Here is a 14,924-nt window from a genome sequence, read left to right as displayed (position 1 = left end):
CGTGCCCGGCCGGGGGGGGGGGGGGGCGGACGGACGACGACGACGACGACGACGACGACGGGGGGACGCGGGGCGTGGAGGGGGGGCCGGGGCCGGCAGCGCACCCGCCGCCCGCGCCGCCGCCTCTGCCTGCGCGTGTGCGTGTGCGCGCGTGTGCGTGTGTGCGGGGCCGGCAGCCAATCAGCCGCGCCGCCACCGCCCCGCCCCGCCCCGCCCCGCCCGTCCCCGCACACGGGCGGGGCGCAGCGGCCGCGGCTGCCATGAGCGAGCGCCCGGCGGGGCCGCCCCCCCGCCGCCCCCCGGCCCCCCGCACCCTCCGGTCCGCTTCCGACCGCGGCCCCCGCCCGGCCCCGCTCCCGGCGGCCCGGGGGATGCTGCGGGGGCGGCGCGGCTGAGCGACATCCCCCCCGCCCCCCCGGCCCCAGCTCCCGCCAGCCCCGGCTGCCCCCCCCCCCCGCCGCCGCCGCCGCCGCCGCCGCCGCTGCCGCTCTCCGCCGCCGCCGCCCGGCCCCGCCCGCCGCCGCCGCCGCCGCCGCCATGGCCGGTAAGTCCCGCAGCGGCTGCGAGGCGCTGAAGGTGGTGGCCCGGTGCCGCCCGATGAGCAGGAAGGAGGAGGCGGCGGGCTACGAGCGCGTCCTGGAGCTGGACGTGAAGCTGGGGCAGGTGAGCATCCGAAACCCCCGCGCCGCCCCCGGGGAGCTGCCCAAGACCTTCACCTTCGACGCCGTCTACGACGCCAGCTCCAAGCAGGCGGACCTCTACGACGAGACGGTTCGGCCGCTGATCGACTCCGTGCTGCGGGGCTTCAACGGCACCATCTTCGCCTACGGCCAGACCGGCACCGGCAAGACCTACACCATGCAGGGGGCCTGGGCGGAGCCGGAGAAGCGGGGCATCATCCCCATCTCCTTCGAGCACATCTTCACCCACATCTCCCGCTCGCAGAACCAGCAGTACCTGGTGAGGGCCTCGTACCTGGAGATCTACCAGGAGGAGATCAGAGACCTCCTCGCCAAGGACCAGAGCAAGAAGCTGGAGCTGAAGGAGAACCCCGAGACGGGGGTGTACATCAAGGACCTCTCCTCCTTCGTGACCAAGAACGTCAAGGAGATCGAGCACGTCATGAACCTGGGGAGCCAGACGCGCTCCGTGGGCAGCACCAACATGAACGAGCACAGCTCCCGCTCCCACGCCATCTTCCTCATCACCATCGAGTGCAGCGAGACGGGGCCGGACGGCGAGGAGCACATCCGCGTGGGCAAGCTCAACCTGGTGGACCTGGCCGGCAGCGAGCGCCAGAGCAAAATGGGGGCCCACGGAGAGCGCCCCAAGGAAGCCTCCAAGATCAACCTCTCCCTCTCCGCCCTGGGCAACGTCATCTCCGCCCTCGTGGACGGCAAGAGCACCCACATCCCCTACCGGGACTCCAAGCTGACCCGCCTGCTGCAGGACTCCCTCGGGGGCAACGCCAAGACAATCATGGTGGCCACCTTGGGCCCGGCCTCCCACAGCTACGATGAGAGCCTCTCCACCCTCAGGTTCGCCAACAGGGCCAAGAACATCAAGAACAAGCCCCGGGTCAACGAGGACCCCAAGGACACCTTGCTGCGGGAGTTTCAGGAGGAGATCGTCCGGCTGAAAGCCCAGCTGGAGAAGCGCGGCATGCTGGGGAAGAAGAGGAGAAGGAGCAGCCGGAGGAAGAAGGCGGTGGACGGAGAGAGCGCCACGGAGAACGAAGGGGAGGACGACAACGAGGACGGCCTGGAGAAGAACATGGAGAATTACTTGAAGGAGCAGAAGGAGAGGCTGGAGGAGGAGAAGGCCGCTATCCAGGACGACCACAGCCTGGTGAGCGAGGAGAAGCAGAAGCTGCTGCAGGAGAAGGAGAAGATGATCGAGGATCTGCGGAAGGAGCAGGAGGCCACGGAGCTGCTGGCCACCAAGTACAAGGTACGTCTCGCCACCCGCCGTCGTGAGCGACGCTGGGGGAAGACCTGCTTCGCCTCCGGCCCCTCCTGGGGGGCTGGAATGGCTCCCAAGGTGGGCTCCCGAGCGAGGTGGGCTCCTGAGCAGGGTGCCCAAGGGCAGCCCCGTGCCTCCAGTGTAGTGGCGGGCTGGGGTTGCCCTCAGGCGTGGACCTGCGTGGCGACCCGGTGTGGAAGCTCCTGGGGGTGCGGGCTGGGAAGGGCCACGGGGGAGCGGATCACCGGTGGCACGAGTTTGCTGTGCTCAGCTCTCGTTCCCCTCAGCACAACAAAGCAGCTTGCAGCAGGGCGGGGGAGCGATGCTGCGGATTCGTCCCCGGTGGCCCCGGGAACGCGCCCGGGGCTGGGGCTGGGGACGCGGCACCGCCTGCCCCCCCGCCTCCCCCCCGCCTGCCCCCCGCTCCCGGCCAGCCCCACGGCTCCTGCCCTGCCCGCCAGGCTCTGCCGGGGACGGGCAGGACTGCGAGCCCACAGGCAGGGTCTGGCAGCTCTGCGGGGACCCCCGTCCCCCTCCCCACCTCAAATCCTTCCTGGCACCCCTGAGCCAGAGCTGGGGGCGGGGGAGGGCATGTTACCGGCACCCTCCAAGCCACCAGCTCAGGGATGCGGGGCCGAGTGCGAGAGGGGCCATGGTAGCCCCAGCCCAGCCCCGGGCGGCCGTGCCGGGGGTCTGGGGCTGCACCACTGGCCCCCCGCCCCCGCCCCAGCCCTGCTCCCGTCCCTGGTGGGGCTGGGGGGTCCTGACCCCCTGCTGCGGGGCCAGCGTGAGCGTGGGGCTGGGATGGCTGTCGGGGCGGTGGGGAAGGAGCTCCGGCACCCTGACCCACCGCGTCACGCTCCGGCACGGCCCCTCCGTCACCGCGGTGGCCCGGATGCGGTGGCCAGGCTGGAGACCTAGCACGGACCCCCCCAGGCGGGGACATGCCTGGGGTGTCGGTCCCTGCCTGGGATTTCGGGGGCTGAACAGGGGAATGCTCTTGTACCCTCCTCCGTGGCCAGAGCCGTGTTTGTTGCAGCCCCGGGGATGCGTGGCCATGCCCGGGGATGCGTGGCAATGCCTGGTTGCCAACGCAGAGACCCGTGGGCTCGTGCTGGGATGTGCCGCCGTGGGACGCACGCACCAGTCGCCGGCTGGCACGACTGGTGTCCCATGACGGGTGTCCTGGCAGAGCAGGATGCTTGGCACAGGGGTGGGCTCCCCACAGCCGGTTCCCCCCACCGCCGCTGCGGCGGAGGGCAGGTTGTCGCTGGCAGCTGTCCCGCACAGTCTCCTCGTCCGGCACGGCGCAGCAGGACTGGCTTGGGGCCACAGCGTGTCCTGTAACTGCTGAGTAACGAGGCAGGGCCGGAGGCGAGATGACGCCGCATCCCCTTTGGTGGCCTTTGGAGCCGCTTTCCGTGCCGTGACCCTCCGGGCACGGGGGTACGGTACAGCCGCAGCAGTGAGGGATCGCCTTGGGGGGCAAAAATCCCTCCCGTGCCAGCGATGGAGGGGCAGAGCCTGCCGCGACACCCACCCACCCCGCTGGGCACTGCCAGGGACCTGCCTGGGGGGACATTGCGGGGGACGCTGGGTGGCTTCCCGGTGCCCACGGGCAGCTCTGCCACGCAGCGGGGCCAGGCAAGGAGCCCTGTGTCCCGCTCGTGTGTCGAACGGCTCGGCAGCGACCGCGGCAAAGGCAGCCATAGTAACTGGGGGGACACGGGGTGCCCCACACGCGCGTGGGCGACCCACACTGGACCCCCCGTCTTGCCGTCGCGCTTGTGGACATGGGCTCAGCCTTTGCCGTGCCCCACCATCCGGCTGGGACGCGTGGGCAGCATGAGGCTCAGAGAGGCGGGGGCCAGCCTGCCCTGGCAGATGTGCACCTCAGCACCCAGATGTGCACCTCAGCACCCAGATGTGCCCGGCCTGTGCCGCGGCGGCAGGCTGCGGTGGAGCCTCTGCCTCGGCTTGGCCAGGCTGCTGGGTGCAGCCGTTCCCGGCCCCTCGCCCGACGGCTCTGCTGGGTGCCGAAGCCGGGGTCGGCAGGCGGGAAAGTGCCGGGGAAGTTATTTGGGTGCCGGAAATGAGAGGCTTAGCATACAATCTGTCCCACGCGCTAAAGAAGATTGGGAGTCGTCTTCCTTAGAGGGAATAAATGCTTTGTCAGGGGGAAAACAGCCGCGCTAAGAAACCCCTTAATCCCTCGGCGAAGGCAGTAGCTGGCGGTGAACCCCGCGAGGAAGGATGGCAGCACCGTGCCCTGACCAAGCATCGCCCCAGCACCCGCCTGGTCACCCTGGTCCCCTCCCTTGTGCCCTCCTGGTGCCCCCCAGAACTGCTGGGGCAGGACGCACCCAGGCAGGGCACAGGGGACACTAGCCAGCACAGGGTGCAACTGGGACCAGCCAAGAACTGCGTTTGGAGGAGGAGGTGTGAGGGGTCCATGGAGCCCCAGCCCCCCCAGCCCGGCTGCTCTGGGGAGCCCTAGCAGGGCATGGCATGGGGCCGGGTGGGGGGGCTGCCCTCAGGGGTCTCAGCCCCCCCACTGCGGCAACCCGGTGGCTTCCCGGCAAAATGCCCGGCCAGCAGCACCTAACCGAAGGCAGTGGGGCTGGGAGGAAGGAGGAATCCTCGGTGTCGCAGCCTGGGGCGGTGCAGCAGGGTTGGGGGGGGCTGGATGGGGCACCCGGGAGGGGATGTGCCCCTTAGCACTGAACGGCTGCGAGGGTCTTGCGGGGGTGCCGGAAGGTGGGAGCTGGTGGTACGGACGCAGGGGTTGTCCCACGGGTGCTGGGGGGGCTGCTTGCACGCCTCTAAAACCCCATGCTGTGCACCCCCACAGCCATCCTGCGTGGGGCTGGGAAGGGGAAAAAATCGGGGGAAAATAGGAGAAATAGAGTATTGCCCCAGATAGCTGTCGGTGTGAACGGCGGTTGCCGGTTTGCCCAAGCCCCTGCCTCCAGCTGGGGTGCCCGGGGCTGTGATAGGCTATGGCGGGGGGGGGGGGGGGGGGGGGGGGGGGCACACGGCCCCCCCTGGGGAGACCCCTGCCCAGGGGCATGTGCCGGCAGCACCGATGAATGACAAGCGATGGCCACGCTGTCCCACTGACACCCGGACACAGTGACACGGCTACAGGCATGCACACACCCTGCACGTGGGTGGACACGTGTCTTGCACGGGTGTGCGCACACACGGTGCATGGCATGCTCACCTCCGGCACGGGTGCGCGCACACCCGGCGCTTGTACACGCACCGGCACATGTGTGCACACGTATTCAATATGTGCACACACCTGGCGCATCATGCACGCACCCCTGTGCCTGTGCACACGTGTCCTGCGCGCGTGTGTGTGCACAGGCTGCATGTCGGTGCACACCCATCGCACACACATCTGCACGCACACCGCAGGAGGACACACGCATGTCCCACACGTGGTGTGAGCCAGGGAAGGCTGGGCTGAGAGCGCTGCGCTGGGGCTGGAGGGAAGGCTGCGTGTGTGTGCGCAAATGAGTGTGCGTGCACGAGCATGCACGGGTGTGCGTGCATGAGTGTACTAGTGTGTGCGTGCATGGGGGGTCTGTACGTTAACACGTGAGTGCATGGGTAAAAGAGAGTGTGCTTGTGTGCGAGCACAACCGTCTGCATGCTTGGGCGTCTGTGTAGTGGTGTGTGTGCAGGGGGGGTGACTGCGCACCGGCAGGTGTGTGTGTGAGCACTGCCATGGGAGAGGGGAGCCCCGTTCCCCGAGGGAGACAAAGGGAAACACGGGTGGGATGGGACAGGGTGGGATGAGGGAGTCGGGATGGGGTGGGATGCTGGGGTGGGGAAGTGCTGCTGTGGGTGGTTTCCCTGCAGCATCTCCCCCCAGCAGGTCCCGGGGGGCTCAGGGCAGAGCCCCCCGCCCCGCCCCAGCTCGCCACGGCTCGGCTGGGGCCGGGTCCCCGCTGCCGGCAGCTGCTGCACATCTGGGGCGTCCCGCTGGCTCACGGCTGTGCGGAAGGAAGCGAGACCCGAAACAGCCCGGGCTCAGCGCCAGTGGCCCCACGTCAGGTCCCCATGGAGGGGCCACGTCACTCGCACCCCCCGCCGCAGCCCCCGCCACCGTGGCCGGCGGTGCCGAACCGGCCCCAAGCTCGTCGGTGTCCGTGTGCAGCCCCCTCCCCATCAGCCGGGGACCAAAGCATGTGCTGCACCAAAAGCTCCCACCTCCCCGAAAGCGGGGTTGAGGACAGGGTGCCCAGGACAGGGACTAGGGACGGGGGTGACCACCCGGCGAGGACGGCTTGGGGCAAACCCCGGGGCGGGGGGGGGTGGTTGGGAGAGCCACACTCTGACCCCCCCCACCCCGCTCTGTCCCCCCCCAGGCGATGGAGAGCAAGCTGCTCATCGGCGGCAGGACCATCGTGGACCACACCAACGAGCAGCAGAAGATGCTGGAGCTGAAGCGTCAGGAGATAGCCGAGCAGGTAACGGCGTGGGGGCCTGAGCCGGCTTAGGCGGGTGCCGGGGGTCCGGTTCCCCCTCCTGGCTCTGAGCGTTTCCCCCTGCGCTGCAGAAACGCCGGGAGCGGGAGATGCAGCAGGAGATGTTGCTGCGGGACGAGGAGACCATGGAGCTGCGGGAGACTTACACCTCCCTGCAGCAGGAGGTGGAGATCAAAACCAAGAAGCTGAAGAAGGTAAGAGCGTGGCAGGCGGGGACGACCGTCCCCCCAGCCCCCGAGCCACGGGGCTGAGGGTCTGCTCCTCTCCCCCAGCTGTACGCCAAGCTGCAGGCTGTGAAGGCGGAGATCCAGGACCAGCACGACGAGTACATCCGTGTGCGCCAGGACCTGGAGGAGGCGCAGAACGAGCAGACGCGGGAGCTGAAGCTCAAGTAGGTGGTCGTGCGGCCCCGGGGCTGGGGCGCAGCCATGCGGGGTGTGCAGGGCAGAATTGGGGTGCACAGAGCGGAGCTGGGGTGCTTGGAGCGGAGCTGGGGTGCGCAGCTGGAGGGAGCAATACACCGGGTGATGGGCCCAACTGAGTGCTTCCTACCCCGTCAGCGGTGGGAGAAGGTGTAAAATGTTTAAACCTGTTGAGCTGGGTGGGTTGCACGCAAGAGCATTAAAAAGTTTCTGAGAAACGTGAAAAACCAGAAAATACACAAGCAGAAGCGACAGCACGGCAGCAGTGCGCGCTATGGCTCGGTTACGGGACGTGGCCGTGGTAGCTGGAGGTAAGCGTCCCCCGAGGGCACCTGCAGACCTGCTGCAGCCCCAGCATGGGCAGTGGAGGGAGGGCAGCTTTGGGGGGACTCGGTGTGAGCCCCAGCCCCGTGGGGGCACCCGGCAAAGCCGGGCAGTGCTTTCCCTCCAGGAACCTCCCAGCAGGAGATGCAGCTTCTAGTCCACCATCTTTAGTGGGTTTGTTTTCACTTCAAGCAATTATTTTATTCAATGTCTTAAGAAAATCCCACCCAGACATATAAATATATTTTAGCTTCAAGGTGAAATATTTGTACTTTTACTAGAAACTAAATTTCATCTCAAATTTTGCTACCTTCGAACATGATTCAAACTTTTTAAAAGCCAGCAGCTCAATGAAAGCAACTCATCGGCTCGAAACAATTTTCTGCAGCTGCTCAATTTGCCCCAAAAAACGTGGAAAAAAAGGTTCCTTTTGGGTTCCATTTTGCATCATTGAGCTTTCCTTTAGTTTCTGGTCGGGCAGCTGGGGGAGCAGACGGGTCCGGGTGTTTCTGCCTGGAGGAAGGCTTGCAGAGCTGCCCGAGTGTCTTCGCTCCTCTCTGATGACCATCTTCCTCTGCTCTCCCTCTCCTGCCTCTCTCGCCTCTCTGTCGGCTGGATCTACTGCTTCAACCGCTCCATTTCCATCATGTTTCCATCTTCTGGCTGTTTTCCCATTTCCTCGTGCTGTCTCCCTCTCTTCCTGACATCCCTTTTCTCTCCCTTTCTGACCTGTTTTCTGTCACTTGTCACATTAACTCCTTCCTCTCCTGCTCCTTCCCACCCCCTTGCTCCTGCTCCGTCTCTCTCTTGGCCGGTCACTCGCTCAGGTACTTGATCATCGAGAACTTCATCCCACCAGAAGAGAAGAACAAGATCATGAACCGCCTGTACTTCGACGGTGAGGAGGACCAGTGGAAGTTCCAGCCGCTGGTGCCCACCGGAGGGTACGTCCCCGGCCCCGACCCCGACCCACGCTCTGCCTCGGCGCTGCTGACCCACGGGCACGAAGCCTCTGCCTGCAGGGCAGGGATGTCCCCGGGGATGGGGGGACGGCAGGGACCCCGGGATGCTTGTAGGTGCCTCCGGGTGGAAATCCTCTCCAAGCCAAGCCCCACCAGGAAGGGCCACCCTTCACTCACTGTAGACGAGCTCCGTTCGTCACTGTTTGGACATGGTTTTAGTAGGTATTTATGTTCTCTAACATATGTTCCTCTCTTAATTAATTTTTTAGAAACAGCAACCAAATGAAGAAGCGGCCTACCTCTGCAGTGGGGTACAAGAGACCCATCAGCCAATACGCCCGCGTGGCCATGGCCATGGGATCTCATCCTCGGTACCGGGTACGTGAGAGGGAACTGGTGCGTGCCAGGGGGACAAGAGGTTGTTTGATAAATGGGATGGATGGTTGGATGGAAGGAAGGAAGGAAGGATGGGTGGATGGTTGAATGGATGGATGAGTAGGTGGATGGATGGGTGGGTGGACAGATGGAGGGATGGATGGATGAACAGTGAGAGAGGACACAGAGTAAACAAGCTCATGATGATTTGGGATACGTCAGTTCAAGCTCCCAGCTTTATCCTCCTACTTGGCAGGATCGGTGGCCATGCTCTCAGCCGGTCCTTGAGCTGCTAGCTCACTGGCTGTGGCAGCTCCTGCTGTTTGAACGGATGGGGCCATTCAGTCTTGCCTGCTGGACTCAGCCCCAGGAAAGACCAGAAGAGCCTGAGCAGAGCTGTCAGCCTGCACCCCAGTTTGGAGCTTGTCCTGTGGCTGTGGCAGCCAGAGGAGGGTCCCACTCCACGGCATGCTGGTCAGCTTCTCTCGGCAGCGTGGACTTGCTAGAGCTGGTGCTGTGTTTTGCCACGTGGTGACTCTTCGTGTTGGTTTTCCCGTTGCCCTGTCCTGCTGCAGGCTGAGAACATCATGTTCTTGGAGCTGGACCTCTCCCCTCCGGCCATCTTTGAGTTTGAGCGGAGCAGGGACCCAGCAGAGCAGGACCCCCGGGCTCTCCACCTGGAGAGGCTGATGCACCTGGACAGCCTCCTGGAGCGGCCGGCGGCCTCCCGGGTGAGGAAGTCCCGCTCCTGGTGAGTGCCAGCAGGTGGAGGGGATGGCGTGTGGGATGCGGCGCAGCCGGGATGCTCCACGTGGGGCAGTGCGTGGGCTTGGGGCAGGCAGAGGAGTCGCGGCGGAGCCGCAAGCCCCCCGTTCCTTTTGGGGTGGAAACTGGCCATGAGTTGTTGGGGTGTGGTCAGATTTTAAAATACAGCTAACATTGCTTTGGGAACGGTTGTTGGATGTGTATTAAAAACAGGGTGATGATGTCATATATCATCAGACGCATCTCAGCACAGGAAAGACATGGACCTGTTGGAGCGGGTCCAGAGGAGGGCCACAAAGATGATCCGAGGGCTGGAACACCTCTGCTATGAGGAAAGGCTGAGAGAGTTGGGGTTATGCAGCCTGGAGAAGAGAAGGCTCCGGGGAGACATTATAGCAGCCTTCCAGTACTTAAAGGGGGCTTCTAGAAAAGATGGGGACAGACTTTTTAGCAGGGCCTGTAGCGACAGGACAAGGGGTAATGGTTTTAAACTAAAAGAAGGGAAATTCAGGCTAGATGCAAGGAAGAAATTGTTTATGCTGAGAGTGGTGAGACGCTGGCCCAGGTTGCCCAGAGAGGCGGTCGATCCCCCATCCCTGGAACCATTCAAAGTCAGGTTGGACGGGGCTCTGAGCAACCTGATCTGGTTGAAGATGTCCCTGCTCATGGCAGGGGGGTTGGACTAGATGACCTTGAAAGGTCCCTTTCCACCCAGACCATTCTATGATTCGATGATACACATATCTCCCAGATGGTAAGACACAAGGTATTGTCCTGCCCGACACTGGGTGTCCTTTGGTGCTGCCTGCGTAGCAAATGACTGAGAAAATGGCTGGATTTCGGGGATAGCAGGAGGCAAGGGAAGGGAAAGGAGAAGGAAACCAAGTTTTTTCTGTTCATCTCCCCATCCAGGTGCCAGACGCCGCGGTCACTGCCATCCTCAACCACGCATGTCTCCCTCACCTCCAGCTCCCCGTGCGCCGCCACGATGCCAGCTCAGGAGTGACGTCCTGGACCCCCTTGCCCCCCACACCGCCTCGCAGCGAGGCCTGTGCCCCGCCGACGGCTGAGGAAGGGGCCTCAGCCGGCAGCATCTCCACCGGTCCCAGTTCGTCTTTGTCTTCAGCTACTTTGTGTGCGCGTGTGTTTGTGTGAGACGCTCACGAACAGCCCCCGGGGCAAGGGGAGCTGCCCCCTCCTTCCTTCTGCCCCCCCCTTCCCCGATCTGGATCTGTCACTTTATTTATTTAACGTATTTATTTATGGAGTGGTTGATGCGCAGAGTCAGGAGGTGCGTTCGGACTGGAGGACATCCAAGGCTGGCAGTGGGCACCACGCCGACCCCTCCTTGGGTACGCTTGGCTCCCAGCCCTCCCCACACCGCCGCCGCAGCCCCCGCGCAGGGCTGGGGCACAGGGACACCGCCGGGGTGGGCACCCCCGGCGTACTGCTCACCATCATGCTCCACAGAGCAGGCAGGAGAGAGCACGTGCCCCTCTCTGGTGGCTTTGGCAGAAGGTGAGGCAGCCCCAGACACTGGTGCCGTGTTTGCTTTGCTGGATCCCAGGGAATTTGGCGATTTCTACAAGGATTTGGAGACGTCATGGTGGCAGCACCTTGCGCTGGGCTTGTCAGAGGCCCAGAGGGACTCTCCAGCCTGCATCAACACTGGTGGCAGCAATGACATCTCATTGACTTCTTGCCATGGCTGTCGCTCCAGGAATGCCAGCTCCATTCACAGAGGGGGCTTGCAGATGAACCAAACCAAGTCAGTCCCAGTGACGCCGGGACTTTGTTCACCTGTGCCATGCTCGGGAGATGGCTGGCCCTGTCCTCTTCGGTTGCCTGACACTCAGCTTGCTCCCATCCCTGACTGAGTGGGTGTTTAACTCCTTACAGCAAGAACAGGAGATGGAAATCTCCGTCCCCTTCCACCCACCCCTGCCAAAGACACACATAGTCTGGGGAGCAATGCTACCTAAGTGAAACCAGAGGTGAGCGTGTCCACCATCCTGGCAACTAAAGGCAACGAAGAAATGCAGGACATGATGGTGATGCCCGGAGGGGTGATTTCAACATTGCTGTCCTCCAGGCTGGGTAATACCATGTGGAGATCACCTTGTAGTTGGGAGAAATTTCCTGGTTATTGCGTGGGTCATGGAGGGATGGATGTGAAATGGGTAATGGATAGGAGGGGGCAAGCCATAAGGCCACTTCGGTGACCTGAAACCCATCCCAGGCAGCAGCGTGCGTAGGTGCCAGGACATCGCTCGGTGTTCCTGAGTGATTCAGCTTTCAGCAATTCGACTGAGGGAAGGTGGGTCCTTGTTGAAGACCATTCCTGGCAGTGCCAGGCCAGCAGCTGTGGTTTCCCTGGGATGGCTTCTGGATGTGCAGAGGTGGGGGAGATCCGTTTGTTTGACGAGATCCTAATGAATGAGGGAGCAAGCCCCTGGCTGACATGGGAGGATACAGGTCTTCAGAGGGACGTACGCTGAGGCCGGTCCCTGGGAAGGCACATCTGAGAAGATGTGCAGGTAGGGACTGTCTTCTGGTGTCTTCTTGATAGTTGCCCTCTGCCACCATCTTCCCTGCCTGTGTCCCGTAACACCTTCCGCCTCTTTGAAATCTTTGTCCCCTTCTCCCCCACTCCAGCAGCTGGCTTGTAGGCGATTTTGGAAGCTGACATTGCTCCCAGGACTGAGCTCACTCCCTTCAAGCAGCAGCCAGGTCTGGTCAGTGCTCAGCCTGGGGAGGAGGGTGCGGGATGAAAGGCATTTTAGGAGTGAGAGATCGGTCCCTTCTGTGGCTTGGGATGAGGTCCTTCTGTCCACAGGTACCGCCAGCAGCTGGGGGGTTGTCCGTGTGCATCCCCCGGAGCAGGCTAGCTCTGGCCCCGTGAAACACGGTGGATGAGAGACCCAGTTCTTTATTTAGTTTTCAGGATAGGGTCTGGGAGTCAGCGTCATGAAGCACAGACCTCAGGAAGGGGAGAAGCTGTCTGCAGGGTGACCTGCAGGAATATATTTTCCTCCCTTCCATGTTTTCTAATTGCCCCAAGTTCACCTTCAGCCAGATCAGCAGCTCATGGAGCCCGAAGCTGATGAACCAGCGACAGTCTCCTTTACCTCCGTTCTCTACCCAGGGCATGGGAAACAAAGCTCAAGAGCCGATGGTGTCCTCTCGTTCCCCCCCAGCTTGCCCCAGGCCATGGAGCATCATGTTGAAGGGTGGATGTTCTCCACACCCATCTCCCGTGGCACGCGTTGGTCCTCATCTGTGTCATGGCAAAAGACGGGTCCAGGTCTAGCAGGATTTTGGGCATGGTGGGATCCACTGGAAGCTCTTCCAGCGGAGCACAGGACCGGCATCTCTGTACCTGGTGCAGGGGACGGGCTGAGCTGCTTTCAACGTCCAAGTGCCGCTTGTAATGCATCTATCGTGCGCGTGGGTCCAGCGATGTCCCGGCGATCACTCTGTCTCACTCCACCGCTGCCGACAACCTCCCAGCCTCCTTAGCACAAACCCTGAGGAAGGTTGTAAGCAGATGCTGGTGATTTAAGCTGAGGCCGAGCTCGCTCGCGGTGGTGTTTTCCCTCTGCCTCGGGTGGCTCCGCAGCCTCTCTGCATCGCTGCAGCAACCCCAGATGTATATTTGTAATGTTCTTTGGTCTTTGTATGTTGGTGCGTGTGTATTTACATATGAGTGTGTGTAGGTGTGTGTGGGTGCGCGCGCGCGTGTAGCCAAGGGATCTATTTACCGTCAATGTGAGTGTACAGGGGGCAAATCCCAGAGGGGGGGGACAGGGCTGGGCTGGGGCTTTTTTTGTTGTTGTTTAATTGTTTGTTTAGTTATTTTGGATTTCAGGTTTGGACATTTTGGTTTTTTTCCAAGGGGGTGGGTTTGGGTCTGTTTCGGATTGACAAGGTGAGGGCCTTGATTAGGACCAAATTTTTGTGCCTGTTGCTCTGGTGATTTATTTAGAAATCAAAAGTTTACTGTATGGTGGCCCATCCTTGTCACTCTATACATATGAATATACAGGACATATTATAAATATATATATATTATACATACTGTATGGAGAGAGGTCATTAATCTCACACTCCCTCTGGCTTTGGATGGACACCTCTTCAATATGCTGTAATGTAGCTTTGACCCAGTGCTGGGAACAACCAGAAAGCGCCAGCACCCTTCAAAACCTGGCAATGACACCAATAAAGGAATGAGCATCATTGCAAAGGGCGTCCGCAGCCTTGTTCATCTGCAGCTCTGGCCAGCTGGAACCCGCCAGCACCGCAGTGCTGCAGCCGATGCATTAATCTCAGCACAGGTCCGCATCGCGCGCCGTGCTTGGGGGGACCTCCTGGGCTGTGTGTGTTTAGAGACGAGGATTTGGGATTTGGGCTCCTGCTGCTGCACAAACAGGGGTGCACGGATGCCTGGATTTCTCCATGTATTTCTCCTGTTTTGTATAAGATGGAGCATTTGTACTATAACACCTGTAATTTGCAGGAAGCTTCACTAGGAGAGGGTCTAAGCAGCAAAAGCTGGTTTTGCTAGGTAGGAGCTCTCTCTCAAAGTCGTTGTATGGGCTCCAAGAGTGTGGAGAGGCCTATTGAAAATCGGTAAGTTGATTTGGGGCGGCGGGATTTCATTTTACTTGCTCACCTAGTTCCTTCCAGCTTAGTGACGCCGATGCCAGGAATGGGCCCCGGCACAGTCTGGTTTATCGTCATCGATTCAGCAAGGTCTGCAGCCACATTAGGCGCAGCACGGGAAGTGGGTAAAAGAGGACACTGGAGCCAGGAGCACTCGCACATCACACGTGTGGGGAGGTTGGTTCTTGCAGAGGAGGGAGGGAAGAGCCTGGGGGTAAAAGCAAGAAGTGAGATTAAATGGGGAGTTACAGCCCACGGGGAGAGCAAGGAAGGACCCATGGACATTCAGGTGAATCAAAGCTGGCGAAACAGGAGTTTGGGTAGCCTCACCGTTTCAGGAGCAGCAATACTGAGTAGGGAAGAGACTGGGCATCTCCCAAGTGCCGCTGCGTTTTCCCCCATGCCATTGGAAAATGGGGAAATTCTTACATCTTACACATTAACAAAGCTCTTACTCGGAAAACACTGCAAAGGCACTGAATTCCCATGCTTCGAGATTGTCCTTGGCAGTCTGACCTGTCCTGGCAACCCCCATGGCACTCCAGAAGCGCGGGCAGCTGATGCTGGGTATCGCTCCCGGCCGCTGTCCCGGCTCCCTCTGCTCCCCAGCGTGGTTTAACACCGGCCTTTCCTTGTGAGCTGCCTCCGTACGCTCGTCCCATGGGCAGCCTGGGTGCCCATGGGCACAGGGGCAAGGATGTGGACAAAGTTAGGGACAAGACCCATGGTAAGAAGGAAAATGAAAGGGAACAAGAAGGCAATCCATAGGTGCATTAGTAGTAAGAGAAAAATCAAAGGAGTCTTCACTATGCACCAGGGAATGAATGATAATATCAGAGGAAAAAACGAAGCATGCAATCATTTTTTTGCTTCAGTCTTCATTTAAAAGGTCAGCTGCGATCAGATGGCTTACAATAAATGTCAGCGAAAAAGGGCTGAGGACTCAGGCTAAAATA

At 61.4% G+C, this 14,924-nt stretch overlaps 1 protein-coding gene across 1 annotated transcript; it reads left to right on the top strand.

The window, feature by feature from the left end:
* Nucleotides 1–494: 494 nt before the first annotated feature.
* KIF3C (kinesin family member 3C) lies at nt 495–13,549 on the top strand. The gene is made up of 8 exons (XM_069805397.1): nt 495–1,950; nt 6,339–6,440; nt 6,530–6,652; nt 6,731–6,849; nt 8,032–8,148; nt 8,436–8,544; nt 9,117–9,292; nt 10,219–13,549. Exons 1-8 carry the CDS (start codon nt 538–540, stop codon nt 10,310–10,312), a joined length of 2,253 nt encoding a protein of 750 aa, XP_069661498.1. The 5' UTR covers nt 495–537; the 3' UTR covers nt 10,313–13,549.
* The last annotated feature ends 1,375 nt before the right edge of the window (nt 13,550–14,924 follow it).

The sequence above is a fragment of the Haliaeetus albicilla genome, chromosome 18, assembly GCF_947461875.1.
Source record: "Haliaeetus albicilla chromosome 18, bHalAlb1.1, whole genome shotgun sequence".
NCBI classification, from domain to species: Eukaryota; Metazoa; Chordata; class Aves; order Accipitriformes; family Accipitridae; genus Haliaeetus; species Haliaeetus albicilla.
Note: the sequence above shows the minus strand (reverse complement) of the source record. Positions and strands in the feature narration are given on the sequence as shown.

Coding starts and splice junctions, on each gene's coding strand:
- KIF3C (XM_069805397.1), top strand. CDS start 538: ATGGCCGGTAAGTCCCGCAGCGGCTGCGAGGCGCTGAAGGTGGTGGCC. Junction 1,951..6,338: donor TGCTGGCCACCAAGTACAAG/GTACGTCTCGCC, acceptor GTCCCCCCCCAG/GCGATGGAGAGCAAGCTGCT. Junction 8,149..8,435: donor CCGCTGGTGCCCACCGGAGG/GTACGTCCCCGG, acceptor TTAATTTTTTAG/AAACAGCAACCAAATGAAGA.